We start from the raw sequence: 17,098 nt of genomic DNA on the forward strand, positions 1-17,098 counted from the left end.
TCCGCATCTTAAGACAAAACCAACTAATCAGGCTTTGTAATCTAAAAAAGAATACGTGCTTTCAGAAGATACCTTATTGCTCAGAAAAGGGGGGGGGAAAGAGCTTTTTTTAAATCCTTTTGAAAGGTCTGTCTTTTGTCACTTTTTTTTTTATCTTGGGTGAGAATTTGCTTCTATTCCCGGAAGCACACAAGAAAAGTACAAAAGGTACATCTTAACTTTATGCAAAGTGGCCTGCCTTTAAAAACTCCACGCATCCCGTCAAATGAGGCGATGGAGGTGCTGGTGTCCTGTCAAAAACACACGTTTTACCTCTGTTGACATGGATAGCAGGAAAAAAAAAAAAAAGTATTCTTCTTTACTCATCAAAACATAATTACATATGCACGCATAACAATTCATATCAGATATGCTAATCAGTTCAGCATAATCCTCTGAGCAGCAAATGATATTAATTCAATTATAACCAATACATGGATATCTTATTTGTGTACAATTCCTTTATAGTCTATGAGCATGCAATGGTATACTTTTGTTAAATAAACATGACGACTCTTAATTCCTTCATAAACCACTCACAGAAAAACACGTTATTAATTGTAAAAAAAATAATAAAACAATGAAATAATAATAATAATAATAATAATAATAATAATAATAATAATAATAATAATAATGATGATAATAATAATATGACCTTTCAAAATAAATTCAAATCAGTCTCCAATTAAGGTCTCTGTAATATTAAACAAAACTTTCTCAGAAAAATTCAAATGAAACAAACTGAGATCCATATACACATTTCAATGCCCTCCAACTCTCCTCCTTGCTTTTTGCCTGGTGCAACGAGTGACACAAGGACAAGTCGAATAATTGTGGCGCCTAGAAAGCAGAAAAAAAAAATGTAAACAGTTCATTAGATGGGAAATAAAAGGCGTAAAAATACCCAGGGGCAGAGTGTAATGAGGGGCCCTGAAGTTCCTCTGCAGACGCTTTTTCCCTCTACTTTCCCAAGCTTTTCCTTTTCACCCTGCACACACGGCTGGTGGCATAGCATGAAGAGTAATTAACCACATTCAATTTATAGTACTAGGCTCCATTACAAGGTTTTTCACCAGCAGGTGAGCAACTGGGCAAGTTAGACTTAATAACTCTCATGTCTAACGCCATGTGATTGCCTCAAACTGACATCCAGTCCTTTCATTTTCCTCTCCTGGTTGCTCTAGGGATGCACAAAATGTGAAAATCCAAATAAAATTAAGGTGAGTATAAAATGATCTAAAATGAACATCCTGTAAAAATAAATAAATAAGTAAAAAAATATTTCTAAAGTCAGCACAGAAGTGACAATGAAGTGGAGCAGTAAAATGTGTGTTCACAAAAATGTGTGCTAAACTCAAAGGTTATCTATTTCACTTCCTCTCCTCCCCTGCTGTGATATTTTCCCAGGTGATGTGTGGACCAGCGCCAGCAGGCCCCACTCTGGTTCCCCCCACAAGTGGGGGCAGAGGTGGGCTGATGCGGCATGGCGTTAAAAGGAAGCTGAGACCTTTAAGCAGGCACAAGTATCACAACAGCATCTTAAATAATGCATCTCTGCTCGGCAGGGGTTTAACACGCGCGCATGCGCGCACACACACACACACACACACACACACACAGACATGCACAGCAAAGCACAAAGCGAAACACACACACACACACACAAATTGTTGTCTAGCATCTTCTACTCTCCTTTAACACAAACAAACTGGGAGAGGTTGTTCAATTAAGTGCTCCTTTTTAATACATCTGATATATTATCAGACAAAGAGAAGCAGCTACAGTTGGGACTGTCGCAGGAGGGTGTCATTTGCGCCTTTGTTTTATTGCGGTCTTTGGTGCCATCGAATCCTTTACTTCTGTCTGTTGTGCGCTTGTGTGAGTGCAGAAGGATACATGGGGGCTACTGTATGTAAGATGGAGGCTTCTGTGAGCTTTTGCATCCCCGGTAAACCTCCTTTAGAGAACGTACGCGTGCAACATATGTGAACGGTAGCCCGGTGTGTGTTCTCTCCCCTGATAGAAGTGCAGCAGTGGTAGAGAAGCCGGAGCCTTAGATAACAGCATGGGGCCTCTCATTAGCTCACAGGTTGGTGCTTTGGTGGCTTCGACGCACACTGCATTGTGTTCCACCTCGATGAAATACCTCAAGGAGTCTCAGAGAAACAATTGTCAAAAAAAACACAAATAGAGGTGAATGATCAACAACGGCAAGGCAATAAATGAGCCAGCGACATATCTGAGCAGGTGTGAGGTGAGGAGACTTATTTTAGGCAGACAGAGTGGATCAGCTTCAAAAAGATCATGTCCCTTAATAAAAACCTGACACTGTCTGACACAACTGTGATAAAACTTCTCTTTATTAGTTTGCTTTTTTTAAAATCTATCAATCAATTAGCCCACAAGCAACCAAGGTTTTATCATTTGCCAGTAGTGGTTTACACCACTCTGATACCATGCTATTTCATTCTTGCACCTGTGTGAATGGAAGGGGGGTTCCCTGTCAAAGTCATTTCTATTGCTAAGTACTGCTGAGATCAGTCAATAAGCCTAACGACTGTAACCACAAAGTGATAGGCCAGGAGACAGCAAGAGAAGGCGGTGGAAGGAGGGGTGTTGAAAGTGAACTCCAAACAAAAGAGCAAATTCAAGAAGGGCTTTGATTGAAGAAACGCCATATAGCTTTTGAAGGCCGAGGGATCATCTCTCAGTGGTTATTTCTTTAAGGCACGCGGGCCCGATTAAACCCAATATTAAAATATGAAGGTGCTTCTAATGAAAAATCAAAGGCCCCATTTCCCCTCCCACACTACCAGTCTTTCCGTGTCTCTTTCACTCCTTCGCTCTTGTTCCATTAGTTTCTTCCTTCCATAGCCCGTGGTTGTGTAGGAGGGGACAGAAAGAAAGATGGAAAGAAAGTATGAAAAGACAAAAAAGAAGACAGCAAAGAAAATGAGGAAAGAGGGAGGGTTATAGAGATGAGGGACCTAGGTGCTGGTGGTGCAAAACAGAGACAGACAGCATTGGTTGGAGGAGTAAATCAATAGAGCAGAGCCGTCGGGGAGGCGGGCAGCCAGGGCAAGGATAGAGGAGAGGAGAGGGGAACCAGCGCAGGGGCCCGGGCTCCGATCACAACGCTGGCTTCTGGCGTGCAGTGGGGAATAAAGAGAGCCTCCCCAGGTCAGCACCAGAGAAAAAGGTGAGATTAGAGGAAAGTGGAGGAGGTATTTTCACAGAGTGAAGGTGGGAGGGGTTGGAGAGGTGAGTGCTGGAGGATGACGAGGAGGGAGAGTCTATCTATCTATGTGTGTGTGCGTGTGTTTTGTTTCGGGGGGGTGGGGGGGTGGAAATGTGCATACAGGATACCTGGCAAGCCAGGGACCAACCGGCCCATTAGCCTGTGGGCACCTACATATGGTTCACTGAACCCTCTGCTGAGAAGAGCTCCTCTCCTATCAGTCTTCCCATCTTTTTTAAAGATACCTTCACTTTTAACCCTTTCTCTGCTTTGGAAAGAGGCTCACTCCTGACCTCGATTTATGATTCATTTTTGTTTGATGTCTATTCTTGGAGTGTTATCTAAAATTGAAAAATGTAATAAAATAAAAAAAAAAGAGGAAAAAAAAAAACCTAGACACAAAGGGAGAGAAGTTGGGCCTGGTGAGCATCTGCGCGTCCCTCGGTGGACACGTACACAGAAGACTATCTCCTTCAGTGCTTTGCCTTTTCTTGTAATGTGACCATTGTTGGCATTGAATAGCTGGATCATTAGCATAAGAATACAGCAGCACACATAGAGACTTAGCCAGATCATTATCTCTATATATTTATGTATACTTTGTTATTTCACTAGCCAGAACACATTCAAATGCTGATGAGGCCAGTAAGGCCCCCTTCCAAAGCCCTTCCAACATGTGCCCTCCTGAACTTCCCAATACACTTACGAGTTTCCTGGGAGTGTGCAGGTTCTGTGCTGGAATTCACAACAACGGTGCAGAAAATTTTTAAAAAGCAGTCAACTGATTGGTACAGACAAGACTTTCTTGCACCTCGTAAGCCAATTTAAAGGAAATTGTCTTATATTCAACATTAACACAAAGAAAAATGATGCTTTATTTATTTTTTAAACAAAAAAGTGCTAGAATATCCACAAAATAACATTAATTTAATGAGCTATTTGATTGTTTGCAAATGTCTTTTGTGAAATGAATAATTTCAGAATAAAAATACCAAGACAAAAACATACAAAAAAAGAAGAAGAAAAAAAGCTTAACGGAGAACAAACAAGTGCTCTATGGTGATGAGGGGAACAAAACTAAAGAGTTTAGTCTCACTGCAGGAGTAAGCTGATGCTCTAATGCTGGCCAACCTCTGGGATAATTGAAAAAAAAAAAAACCTTAATTCATCTTCCACAATGTAATTCTGATCAAGGCCACAGCCAGATTCCACTGCAGGCTTCAAAAACACCCGAGAAAAGGCAAAATTGTTGGTCGCTGAGAGCAAAAACGGTTTCCCTTTCTTTCTGGCACACTCCCTCATTAGAAACACTTAGGATGAGAGGAAGAAACCAAGTTAATTGTGTGTGTGCATGTGTGTGCATGTTTCTGTGAAGGGGCTGTGAGCAAGGGTTAAAACATGTGTAAACATAGAAGTTTTACTCTAAAGAAACACCACTAAAGATGAAATATACAGAGTTTTCCCTCCATTTACTCCTTTCCCCAGCCTTGGCGTCTCTGAGCCTTACTTATTAAAAGCAAATGCCACTGCCTAAAATACAGAGGAAAAACACAGACCCAATGATTCATAATATATTTCATAAATACTTCATGAATCCCTTCACCATACTTAAGCCAGTCTGGCAAAAAAAGAAAACATTGTCACCTATTCTAGTACCCGCTTGTCAGCACATCACTGGGGAGTGGGTGTCACATGTCACTTCTGGTTTACACTACTGCGTGGGACAGGCTCGGTGCACGAGAACCGGGGGTAGGACAGAAAGAAGAACAGAAAGGAAAAGAAAAGTGAAGGGGAGGTGGAAAGGGGAGTAAAGAGAGGGAGGAGGGTGGAGGAGGAGCGTGGGGGTGCTATCATATCATCACCCCATGTCTTTATATTTTCCCCCTATTATCTTTGGCCCCCACTCACTCCAGTCACTCAATCACACAAGCCCTGAGGACAGTGAGGGGACCTGGGAGGGCCTTCGCTTCTTGGCAGACTCAGCCAGACAAGCGTCTGAAAGCTATACTGATCGCTGTCAGTGAGTGTGAAAGTACGGTGACTTTGGAGGGGCCAGGAGAGATAAGCGAGAAAGGAAACGATCGCGTGGAAGGATAACGGCCGAATTTGCACACTGCCAAACAAATCCTGTGCTCCAGGCATAATGCAGATACCCCATCCATACAGAAGAGAGTTCACATGAAGAGGCACAGAAGAAGCAGGGGATGATGTGTTTACAAATTACGGCCTATCTGTGTGATATTTGAGAGTCAAACCCTACGACAAATCATTTTGTTAAAGAGCACACACCTCGTTAGCAAGTAAATTTTGCTGTTGTGCCAATTTTATCCTAAACATCAGGCTTACTGGAAATTACACAGCATAATTTCAGTCTGGTTTCTTTGAGCAATGCTAAAGAAATTACTCATATAACTTAAAAATCAACTTTACATTCACAACCACTGAGAACACCCTATTAATTAATTAATCCTGAACTGGTGTCAACGCCTATATTTTGCCCAAAAGGACATTTCTAAGTTGAGACGCAGACCCATCAACATTCAACGATACTTCCATTTAGACTTAACCGGCTGTTAAATTACATTTATCAATTATCCCCTTCTTTTAATGCTTCCAACACAATTTACACATGTAAAACATACATGTTTTTTAAAAAAAAAAACAAACAAAAACTAAGCAGAATTAGCAAAGTATTGCCAAAGTATTGTCTCCCGTTTTTCAATAAAAACCGAACACGGCACTTTTGGACAGCACAACTTTTTGTCCTTCTTGTGACACTGTCCTTCAACCCAGATTTGACCTACCATTGCCATTACGCCATCAAACATGTAAAAAAGTAAATAAATAAATAAAATGGTTTCAACATGAGTGACAAAAGGCTAATCCACAAATGAATCCCATCTTGGTGTCCATAAAGGGGACATGGTAAAGCCTGCAATACCACAAATCCGCAAAGGGCTTGTGCAAGACGTACTGCTCGCAACGATTTCCGAATGAAAGCCAGAATTCATAAGTAGAAGAAGAAGATCTATTTGCTTACATCCTAAATCTGCACTCAGCGCAGAGGAAATATAGGGAGAGAGGGAAAAAAATCCCTGTCAATTCAGGGAACTCTTTTATGACTGGTGATGAGTGATTAGACTTTGGTGTTGTTGATGGGTTGTTAAGCAACAAACCATGAAAAGAGTCAATCTGCATTTACTCCTCTGTGTTTAATATGAACAAGTAAGCCAAGGCAACCTAATGCGATTTATAGTGTCTAACATCCAACTAATGTTGGTCTGTCATGTTGTTGCTTGCAGAAGTCACTTTAATGAGGACAAGGGGCAAAAAAAAAGAAGCCTTCAAGCGGGATTACAACAATGCTAATATATAATCGCTAGTTGTATGTTTAGCTTGGAATGTACAGTCGCCCAAAAAAAAATCTCACTTCAAAACTTAAATCTCAACATAATTACGATCAAGTTGTGCAAAAAAACTGCATTTAAGATGCCAGAGCTCTTTAAAACAAATAACTTTTTCATTAAATGACTTTGCAAACTCTTCATTCTTTGCTAAGGTTAGTAACTGTGCCAAAAGTAATGAGTTTATGACCACTCTTGTTAAAGCTGGATAGTCTCTACAATCTTCAAGTGTCCATGATCATTTATTTAGTTTTTTAAGATAATGAAAAACATGAAAATGACCCTCATATTCAAGTGTTTGACTCCGTTCCATCACTCAAAATTCACATTTCAAACACTGAACTCCAACTTAGTGCAGAAGCCAATCACACAAAGACAAAACCCTGAAAATTAAAATATAAATCCAGAAATATGTTAATTCATTGCCACTGATGAATAGTTTGTGGTTGACCATCAGATTAAGAGGACACAAAAAGTTTTAAGTTTAGGGCCAGAAAAAAAAAGTCTCATGGAAAACTTCAGATAACACTCTCAAACATGTTTTTGAGCCGCGTGTAGGAATGTCAGTAGTCATTCATTAGTAACTCAGTCTTGATCGAATTTGAGCATTAAATTATCTGTTATATCTGTGCATCCACACTTTAATTAAATCATTTCTACATCAAAAAAAGCTTAAAAGGTGCTGTACTCCAATTCATTAAAACCATTTTCAGTCATTGCCTCAACTGAAAACTACATGTCAAGTCTCAAGATATCATTATAAGGTCAGTGAAACCACTTATGAAATTGATATATGGAGTGAAAATCTTCAATACCATTAGCTTTTTCATTCTATTCACCTCAGTGCACCTAGCAGATAAACTGTTGAATTTCTCAAGGCTGACCAACTCTTTTCCAAATGCATTAATTATCTCCCTTGGCAGACACTGGGAGGCATTCCACTGAAAATACTTTTATTAAAGAAAAAGGCAATCCACACATCCTATTTGACCATGACTGAAGCTCCAAACAATACCCCAACAGATAACTGGAAATTAGTAAGGGATAGTTGAGTTCCTGTGACAGTTGGCCTCATGATTTAACATCAGGGTCCATGTCGGAATAAATGAAGCTGGGAATGAAAAGACAAATCATCACCTCAATCTTACTGAATGGGCTCCTTCTGAATTTAAGTACTGCACTTCAGACAAATAAAATTTTGACTGTATCGCATTTTTTCAAATCTTGCAATAACTAATAATTTGTACTATGCCTACATATTTTCCGACCTCATAAGACCGGGTGACGATATGAGTTTCAAAAGAAATACTGGCATGTAGATAACATGTTAGTGGGTCCTTGATGGAACATTGTGTGGCGTATTATGACAAACCAAAAATAGTTTTCTATTCAAAATTCAATAAGATGAAACAAAACGCATAACACAATGGATCTCGTGCCATCAACAAAACTGCCTTGACCATTATAGGACCTCCTTTTTAATAAATGACAAAAAGATGTAAGGTCTCAACAACAAAACTTGTCAAAGCTTGAGATTTAAAGACTATTGATTAACCTTTTAACAAACAAACATTTAGACCAGTAGTGTTTATTTGGATATAATAAAAAAGAAATGATCTAAAGAGGTGAAACATATTCGGAGAACTAGTTGAGAGAAGAAATGAGAATATTGTTGTGAGTTAAAGCATGAAATGTTTAAAAAAGGCATTTCACTTTCCCAAGGACTTGGCATTTAATTTATATTCTGTTTTGTTTGCTTAAGTATTTTTCAAAGCATAATTAAGCAAAGAAAAAGAAAAGAAAATGCATAAACTTATAAGCTTATAAGCAAGAACTCAGATAGGTTTTCACCACAGGGACACCATTTTCAATCTTGCATATTAAACATAAAGCAGAGGTTAGGCATAGCAATGGTAAGAAGAATTTATCAGAGCAAGTCCAACCACATATCAGCAGGGCAAAGTAATTGGTGAATGTGCCCAATATCTTCCTGATGTTGAAGCTTACTCAAAGAAAATTCTTAGATCAACACCGCCATCTGCTGCCAGCAGGAGGTGTGCTGATAGTCCAAGTAAGCCATGCAGTGAATAATCTCTCAAAAGGGTTCAGGATTTAAAATGGGAAAAAAAAAATATGAAGACACTTGTCTAAACTTCATAGCTACTGCAAAGTAATGACCAAGAGTTGTGATTTTTTTTTTCTTAAAGAGATCAATACTCCTCATGAAATTTTATATTAAATAATTGAGGCAAAGCTATTCCAGTGAATTTATACCAATTACATAATGATAACAATGATATTAGGGCTGCAAGTTACAGCCACCGGTGCATCTTATTCAGCTAATTACTTACTGATGATTGGAAAAGCAGAAAAGTGTTAAAAATTACAAGGAAATTAGAAACGATTTGCTTGAAATTGATAAAGTTACTTCATTTTCAATAATACCTGAGGATTGTTTGTCATTTAACCAAATAATGATGACCTGATCTAAATAATGTCAATTTTGTTGTTAAAATGAAAAAAGAAAACTCTTCATTTTTATTGAGTCTACATAATAAATCAGAGACCTGACAATGATAAAGAACAGTTTGTCATAGTCAGGCGAAAGGAAGGAGGGGTCTCTGTACTCAAAATATATTCTGATAAGAGAAATTTATCAGGACTGACAAATGTATCTTTAAATCCTCCAGCCAATGTTGCTTTACGATGCCTCATTATACACAAGTCACACGAATCACACATTTCATGGCGTCCAGTTTCACTCACACACTTAAAGTTGTGTTTTGCGTGACGCAATCAATGCCTGCGAGTCCTCATCTTGCCCACTGGGACAGACCTAACCTGGCACTTTGAAAACAGTGGCTCTGTTTGCCCAATAGATTTCATTAAATTAAACTTAGGTTAGGCTCTCTTTCCCTGATCAAAGCCACTGCTAAGAGCCATGCCATTCTTCTCCCTCTGATTTGAGCAAGCTGACCCCATCAAATAGGATTTTCATTTCCCTTTTATTTATTTATTGTACACTTTGGCTTACTTTTTATTTTGCTTAAGCTGCTGTCTGCTTTGGCTACTACAATGTCTGTTTTGTCGTGGCTCAGCACCTGTGAGATCCCCATGGCCCCCGGTTTTATCACAATGAAGCTGTCACCCAACAAGCCAACAAAGCTACACCTCATATATATATATATATATATATATATATATATATATATATATATATATATATATATATATATATATATATATATATATATACACACACACACACACACCCCTTTTGGGGTGGTTGTTTGATAAGTTTTCTTTCTGGATGAAATGGCTGGGTTTCTGAGGTCAACTCCAGCCCTCTGTCTGAAAAGGAGAAGGAATGAGGTCTCAAGCTGGCACACCAGTGGTAGAATTACTTCAAACCACAGGTGAATGAGAGGATGAGAGAGCAGGTTAAGGGGGGAGACACCCGTGGGAGGCCAGTAGGGGGTAGGTTATGGGGGAGATTTGGTAGTGAGGGAGTGGAAAGGCCTTGATATCCACAGAAAGCACAACAAAGCCGGAGCTTTTTACATTAAAAAGAAAGGAGATTGCCCTTTTTTCCACTCGATGCCTTTTCGAGCCGAGTGTCATGTCCTCCCTAGGCCGGCAGGAAGTGAGAAGCTGAGCTCAGCTATAGCATTTGGCACATCTGAGACACATCTGAGGGGGCTGAAGTTCTTGCCTTCTGAACACTTGCATCAGATTTACGGGAGACGAGATATACTAGATGTAACTCTGTGAGGTGGGTGATCCTGGTTTAAATGTGCGCTGATTTCACCGCGCCACACGCAGAGGTGTAAAAAAGAGAAATTACAGTCAAACAGGGAGACTCACAGTTAGAAGCCAGTCACTGCTTTTTTATTTTCCGGACACCCGGATTATCCTACGGCTACCTTCTGCTTTTTATTTCAGTACAAGCAATTACAGACACGACTTAAGTATGCAGCGATGTGCAAAAAAGAATTTAGACATCATCATACTCTCTAAGGACTGTGCACACCGGATTTTTGCATTATAAAGTGCATGGAGGAATGCCATGTTTTGCCAGGGTGAAGAAACAATTTTCGTCGCCAGCACATGCTCGTAAGACAGGGAAAAAAAAAAAGGCTAGAAACGAAAATTAGCACCAATATCGGCCACAGCAGGTGTTAACTGCTTGATGATTAAGCATGGTAAGAGTGGGGAGAAGAAAAGTTAAAGATTAATCGTCAGCCAATTAAATGCCTATGGCGAGAAAAGCAAGCTGTTTTGGCACAGAGATCTCTTCTATGATCTCAGTTAGCACATCTCAGTGGCGTGTTCACAGATCACTAGCACATATTATTTGAATCTAAATGCGGTGTTTGTGCATGTTTACTTGTTTGGAGTGGTGAGGTGGGGGAATATAAAAAGTATTTTGTGGTTAATGATGATTAGATACCAAACAAACATTTAAGAAAAATAATGAGTGTTGGTGAAAAGCATGGACTGTAGTAGTCATCTGAGGTATAGATGGGCAGTATATCATAAATAAATATGTAGTTTTTCATATGTGCATAAGTCTATTTTGAGTTTCCCAACTGCTACTTTTATTTTGACATTTTGTATCAAATCAAAATTACTCAACACTTGGAATTCTGATTATATTGGCTATGCATTGTGCATTTTTGTGATGATCATTGCACTGCTTCCCGTTACTTCCTGAAAACCTTCCCATTAAACTTGAGCTATCCAAATATCCTCCAATAAATCCTCTACAAGCGAAGAAAAAGTTCAGATTTGTGTGGAAAAGTACACACTTTATTCATTTCAAGGTTTGGAGAAAAGTTTGTTCGTTATTTTGGCCAACCTCTAAACTTAACACATTAAGGAGAAGCCTTTGCTGAATTTCCTCAACAGGACTTCAACAATTCAGTATATATTTTTCCAACTCATTCTGAGGCTGTGGATTTAAAGCACATAAAACTTGATTCGTGGAGGGACACGTGCTCTCAAGCTCAAGGTCAACGGCTCTTACACTACGGGTTTATTATCATGTTATGAGCACCAGCAAAACAAAACTGACAACAGAAAACAACAACAACCACAGAAAAAAAGATATAGTTAAAGATACGTTACCACTACGATTTTTCTTAACATTATAATGCCAACAATCAATTTAAAATGCTTTCACAAGGATCAATTTAAAGATATAATAATTAAAATAAGAGGTTAAAAAAGTTTTGGATTCAATTGCACTGGATAATTGCGTATTTCTGAGTATTATTGATTACGTGAAGTACCTTGGGCAATATTGGTAGCTCAAAATGTAGACTAAAAGCAAGTGACCCAAAAGACCAGACTGTTCATTAAGCTTTGATAAATCAAGCCAAGACATACAGTGATTTATGAATTACTAAACAAGGCCAGATTCTGCAGCAACAACACAAACACACACAACCCATTCTCGATAGGCATTGCTTGAAAGTTCAGATATGAACTCCGAATTAACCTCTGTGGATGCACCGCTGAGCTTCAGTGCAAGTCTGTTTGTGAGTGCAGGAATTACTGCGAGAGTGAGAGTTACACGCAAACAGTCCGCAGTTTTTGGTGTTTTTCTAACAGTAAAGATAAATAAATAATGATGCAAATTTCATGAGAAAAGAAGTGTTTTTCGAGGATTAATGTTTAATTATTTGGTTAATTTACAGCTATTGCAGAGCGATGGAAGTATGTGAAGCCTTGAAATGTCATGAAAGGGATTTATGCACGTGCCACAAATTCTGCTGATTACTTACAAAAACGATGTGTCTGAACAAAGGCGGTGATGGAACAAAGTGTTACTACATCCTCTGAAGAATTATTAGCAGAATATGGTCATGCACAAAACGGTACTGTATTTCGCTATTGGACATGTGACAAAAAAACTAAACAAAACAAAAAAAACGAAGGCAGATCGATTGGTCAGGGGTTCATCTTTTTGGTAAGATAATGACACAAAACACTGGAACAACAGAACTGCACGCACGGTGGCCTTGAAAAGATGGAAAACCATCACAGTCTCTGGACTTCATCCAGCTCGTCTGAGTGGAAGAAAAGTAACCCACAAATTCAACACGTGTGTGTCAGCAGTGACTGGTTCCAAACCAATTTTCCAAATGATATTTCTTTGAATATGCATTTATTTTATAATTTAATTTCTGAGTTTAAAAAAGCTGGGGTGTTTGTCTTATGATGAGTAGTTTATAGACGCTTATTTATTATGGAGCATCATTTACACTCTCAGTAAGAACATTACAACTATTACAACTGTTGCGTTTGCATGAGAATTAAAAAAAAACATTTCATGACATATTGAAATACTTACAAAGTCTTTCTCAAGCTTTTCCATCTCCTGTTTATAGCTCTTCAGCCTGCTGTTGTACATGGCTCTGCTTTGGATGGGGATCTCTCGCACCTCCAGGTCCATCTGCTCCAGCTAAAACCCACAATTCATCCAATTCATTTAAAGTCAAACATTCCTAACAGAAATTTTAAGAGTCATTTCAAAATCGAAAGAAATACTTGGAATATAAAACACTGCCAGAGTGACAGATTTAGAGCTCATTATAATACAGATTTACATTAAAATATTAAAAAGTACAAAATAGACTGTATATGCACATTTTTACATTTAAAAGTTTTGTTTTTTTTATGATCATATTTCCTGCACAAGCTTTCTGAAAAAAATTTTAAGGGCAAGTTTTACAGTTGTGTGCTCCCTTTGAACACTTTTGAACAGATTCAACTTCAGCAGCATTAACTTTAATATCCTCCAGTGCCGATTGTAAAATCAAACGCCTTCTGCTGGTGTCACTCAGTTGTGATAAAAGTTACAACAGAGGAAGTATGTTCTGTAAGTACACAATCAAATACGAGGGCTTCTTCATTGCCATGACACGCATGGGCCCAACAATGTCTGAGTGAATGAAGCAAAAGTACATCTGATGCATGGGTAGACAGGTCTCTCTGTGGCAGATTTGGAGGAAACTCATCACTATGGCATAACAAGACAACCGCAACAACAATTTGTTTCTGTCAGGTGACTTTGCTCATGTTTAAACAGCAACATGAAGACACCCACCCAAGATAATGGCTTGAAATGTGTCATAGGGGTGTCACTTAAAAGCAGATTATGGGAAAGTAATCATATGAGGAGGAAGCCTCCTTTCCGCCATGTGAAGTATGTGTGCATGTGTGTTATGTCTACATGTCATGTCACCACCAGGATAATACAGGTGCTGTTGTCTGGTGCCAGTGAAAATTGTCCCCTCCCTCTTTCCACAAATTCATTATTTAGGAAATGGGAAGAGGAGAAAATTACTGATCAAAGACATACCAACTCTCTGACTTCTTCAAGCTGTTTGTCGACATTTAGAACCAGCTGTGTCTTCTCCTCTGAAAGAGAAAAAAAACCCAGCAACATATTGATCAGCCGACGGAGGAACAGCGCTTCATGACAACAGCCTAACTCCCCCGCAACGGGGGAAGAGAGGGGGAGAGAGAAAGAAAGAGACTGGGAGAAAACAACACACGAGGACACATTTGAAGATATATTTACACATTCTCTCCACACGACGAGCCAACATTTGATGTCTCTTAGTTATTGGCGTCTATGAGGCCTTTGTTGGTTTCTGTTGAGGAGCAGCGAGACACCTCATGCCAACTCAAAGGGAAGGGAGGTGTCAGCTTTGCTCACTTGCCAGAAGTATGAGTCCCACTCAGAATGACTAACGCACTGTTCTACACCTCACCCCATGGCTGCTCTACCACATTACCCATTGAAACTCATTAGGACTTAAGAGTTCCAGAGCAGCGTGCAAACTACAGCGCTTCCAACAGTTATTTAAGGCAACGGCATTATCACTTTCCCTACATCTACATGAACTAGTCTTTGTCCTGAAATTAGATCCTGGCCAAAGATTTTGTTAGTTCATGGTATGCGGTATGGTGTTTACTAATCAAGCATATTTATGTTAACTTAAAACAAGAAAAAAAAAAAAGAAAAGACCATTGCCCAAGGCTTTGACATAAAGTATAAGCAACTTACACATATAGTTTAATAATAATAAAGAAAACAAAAAAATGAAGTTAGGAAATATAGGAAATTCTCTTATGCATAAATACCATTAATAACATAAAAAATATAAAAGAGGGTAAAGAAAATAACATTTAATGTCATCTTAACATGCAGCCTTTACTTTAGAAACTTTGGTTTAAGAGATTTATGTGCATGTTACTTTATCACACATCCACCATATGTCATTGTTGCACACCCCTGTGGTAACAGCACTCCCCAGCACCAGCAGCCTCCCTTAAGTGGAACAATGCACCCACCACACAACAGTTCGAGGAAAAAGACAAAGCGATCAATGTAATGCAAAAGCGAAGCCAAACTAATGTTAGAACCATCCCAGACTTGAGGTGTTGTGGAAATCTTTTGCTAACCATGGTGTGAGATATATCATACTAAATTTTAAATAGTTTAGAGTACATTTGTAACACAAAGTTGTGTTAATGTTATCAGTGCATCAGCATATCACAACAGTCAGTCAAAGTGCTGATCTTGTAGTATATTTGGTTTAACAGTTTAAGAGGACACCTGTGGACCTGATATACTGACAATAAAAATTCTGTTAATTATTACATTTTTTTTAACTCCCAGAAAACAAAAAGTGACATAATTATAAATTCACAGATAAAATGTATCATTACAAAAAGTGCAGCATCTTAAACACCAGCTCCGTATTGAGTACAGATGGTAAATGTTAAGAGGTGATGCCTACAAAGTCGAACCAATCTTACATTTTTTACAGTAATTAAGAAATTCTGAAAATGTTATTTGCTTTTGAAACCCCAACAGATGTATTCTAATAAAGGTTTAAAAGCAAAGTATGAAAAGCATTCTAGGTAAAATACAAACAAAAGTAAATCACAAGAATACCCAGCTGTGGGACTGCAATAAAAAAAAAAAAGCTAAGCCAAGATCTTCGTTTCTCAGGTGCCATAGGCCAACATGGCCCTTAAATTCATTTTTAAAACCTGTGTCCAACCTTACAACCTCTATAGTAAACAGCCAGAGGCAATTCAGTGAAAGATGAGATGACGCTTTCGTACTCAGGCTCAGGCCCGAGCTAGAGGGCTGTGAAATATGTATGGCTATTTACCAAGACTAGAACCTGCTGACAGACGGATGAGGAGTTTTGTAGACAGAAGTAAGGCAAAAATGAAGAAAACAAAGGGCTTGGTATTTTTCTTTTACTTTTTATGTTTCATATTTCAATGCCAGTGATTGACAAATAATCTCTTGCCATGAACATTCAAAAGTGAAAACTTGGAGCCATGTTTAATAGAACAAGGATGTTGAGTCTTGTTCTGTTCATAGTATTCTTATTCAAATTTCTTCTTGATGTTGAGTTTTGGAGCAATGTTGCAAATAAATAATATACAAAAATTAATTGTTTGTGAGCATCTAGGTCATGTTTTCCACATGCCATGGCCATTATCAACAACATAACATGCCAAGTAAAAGTAATAAACTACAAGAACAATGTTATGGCTCCTTTTTAAAATATTAAACAGAGGGGATATCATGGGCAAAATGCATCCACTTGGGTAAGAAGAGCCAAAAGAACTTAAGAAAAACTTAATGAGTAGGAAGGGAATTGAAATTCAACTGTAAACTATTCCATTGGTGTCAGAAAACACACAACAACTACTTATGGTTGTAATGCATTTTCTAGCTTTGTACATATTCATACAGGCTTCCTCTGACACAGTCAACAGATGGTGAGAGGAAGCAATGAGAAATTACTCTGCGGAATGGGCTGCCATGAGTCTTCAGACATGCCAATTCCAAACCAGAAATATTCAGTCAAGCGAGGTTTTGTGAGAGCAGCGCCTTTGAAAACCCAATGAGCAAGTGTGAGCCGAGAGGAAGAGATAAAGCTTCCACATATGAAATCTGAAAACTTAAAACAAACTACTAGTTAACACTCACTGTAAGTAAGTAGTAATAACGGTTGCTCCTACTCAGTTAGGTGCGGACACCAAAATTTTAATATGTAGTAGTTCAGCCTTAAATTAATTGTCATATCCACCTTTAGATATATATTTCCCACCATTTTGGCTTAGTGTAGCTGTAAACTAAAAACACCCAGTGTATTTCACACTGCAAAATACCATTTAATTTTGAAAAGTGACCGTAAAAATGGAAGAAGGTGCTGTGCAGAAAGGCTCTTGCACTGAGAAAACAAATACAAACTCAATGACTATTTTGTCTCAGCTTATAACTGTGATTGGTATTGAGTGGTGTCAGATGACAGTGTAGCTGTTTATACATCTGCCTAACAAGCAAACGATACGGTTCGATCCCAGGAGGAGACAT

At 38.5% G+C, this 17,098-nt stretch overlaps 1 protein-coding gene across 4 annotated transcripts in view; it reads right to left on the reverse strand.

Moving 5' to 3' along the window:
* Window positions 1–17,098, reverse strand: part of vti1a (vesicle transport through interaction with t-SNAREs 1A) — a 113,195-nt gene that overhangs the window by 91,770 nt on the left and 4,327 nt on the right. For all 4 annotated transcript variants that reach the window (XM_004561297.4, XM_023153715.3, XM_004561296.4 and 1 more), the window contains exons 2-3: window positions 14,051–14,109; window positions 13,040–13,150 (exon numbers count right to left, since the gene is read on the reverse strand). In XM_004561297.4, coding sequence (XP_004561354.1) covers window positions 13,040–13,150; window positions 14,051–14,109 — 170 coding nt within the window. The remainder of the gene's footprint in view (window positions 1–13,039; window positions 13,151–14,050; window positions 14,110–17,098) is intronic.

The sequence above is a fragment of the Maylandia zebra genome, linkage group LG8 (genome assembly GCF_041146795.1).
Source record: "Maylandia zebra isolate NMK-2024a linkage group LG8, Mzebra_GT3a, whole genome shotgun sequence".
Lineage (NCBI taxonomy): Eukaryota > Metazoa > Chordata > Actinopteri > Cichliformes > Cichlidae > Maylandia > Maylandia zebra.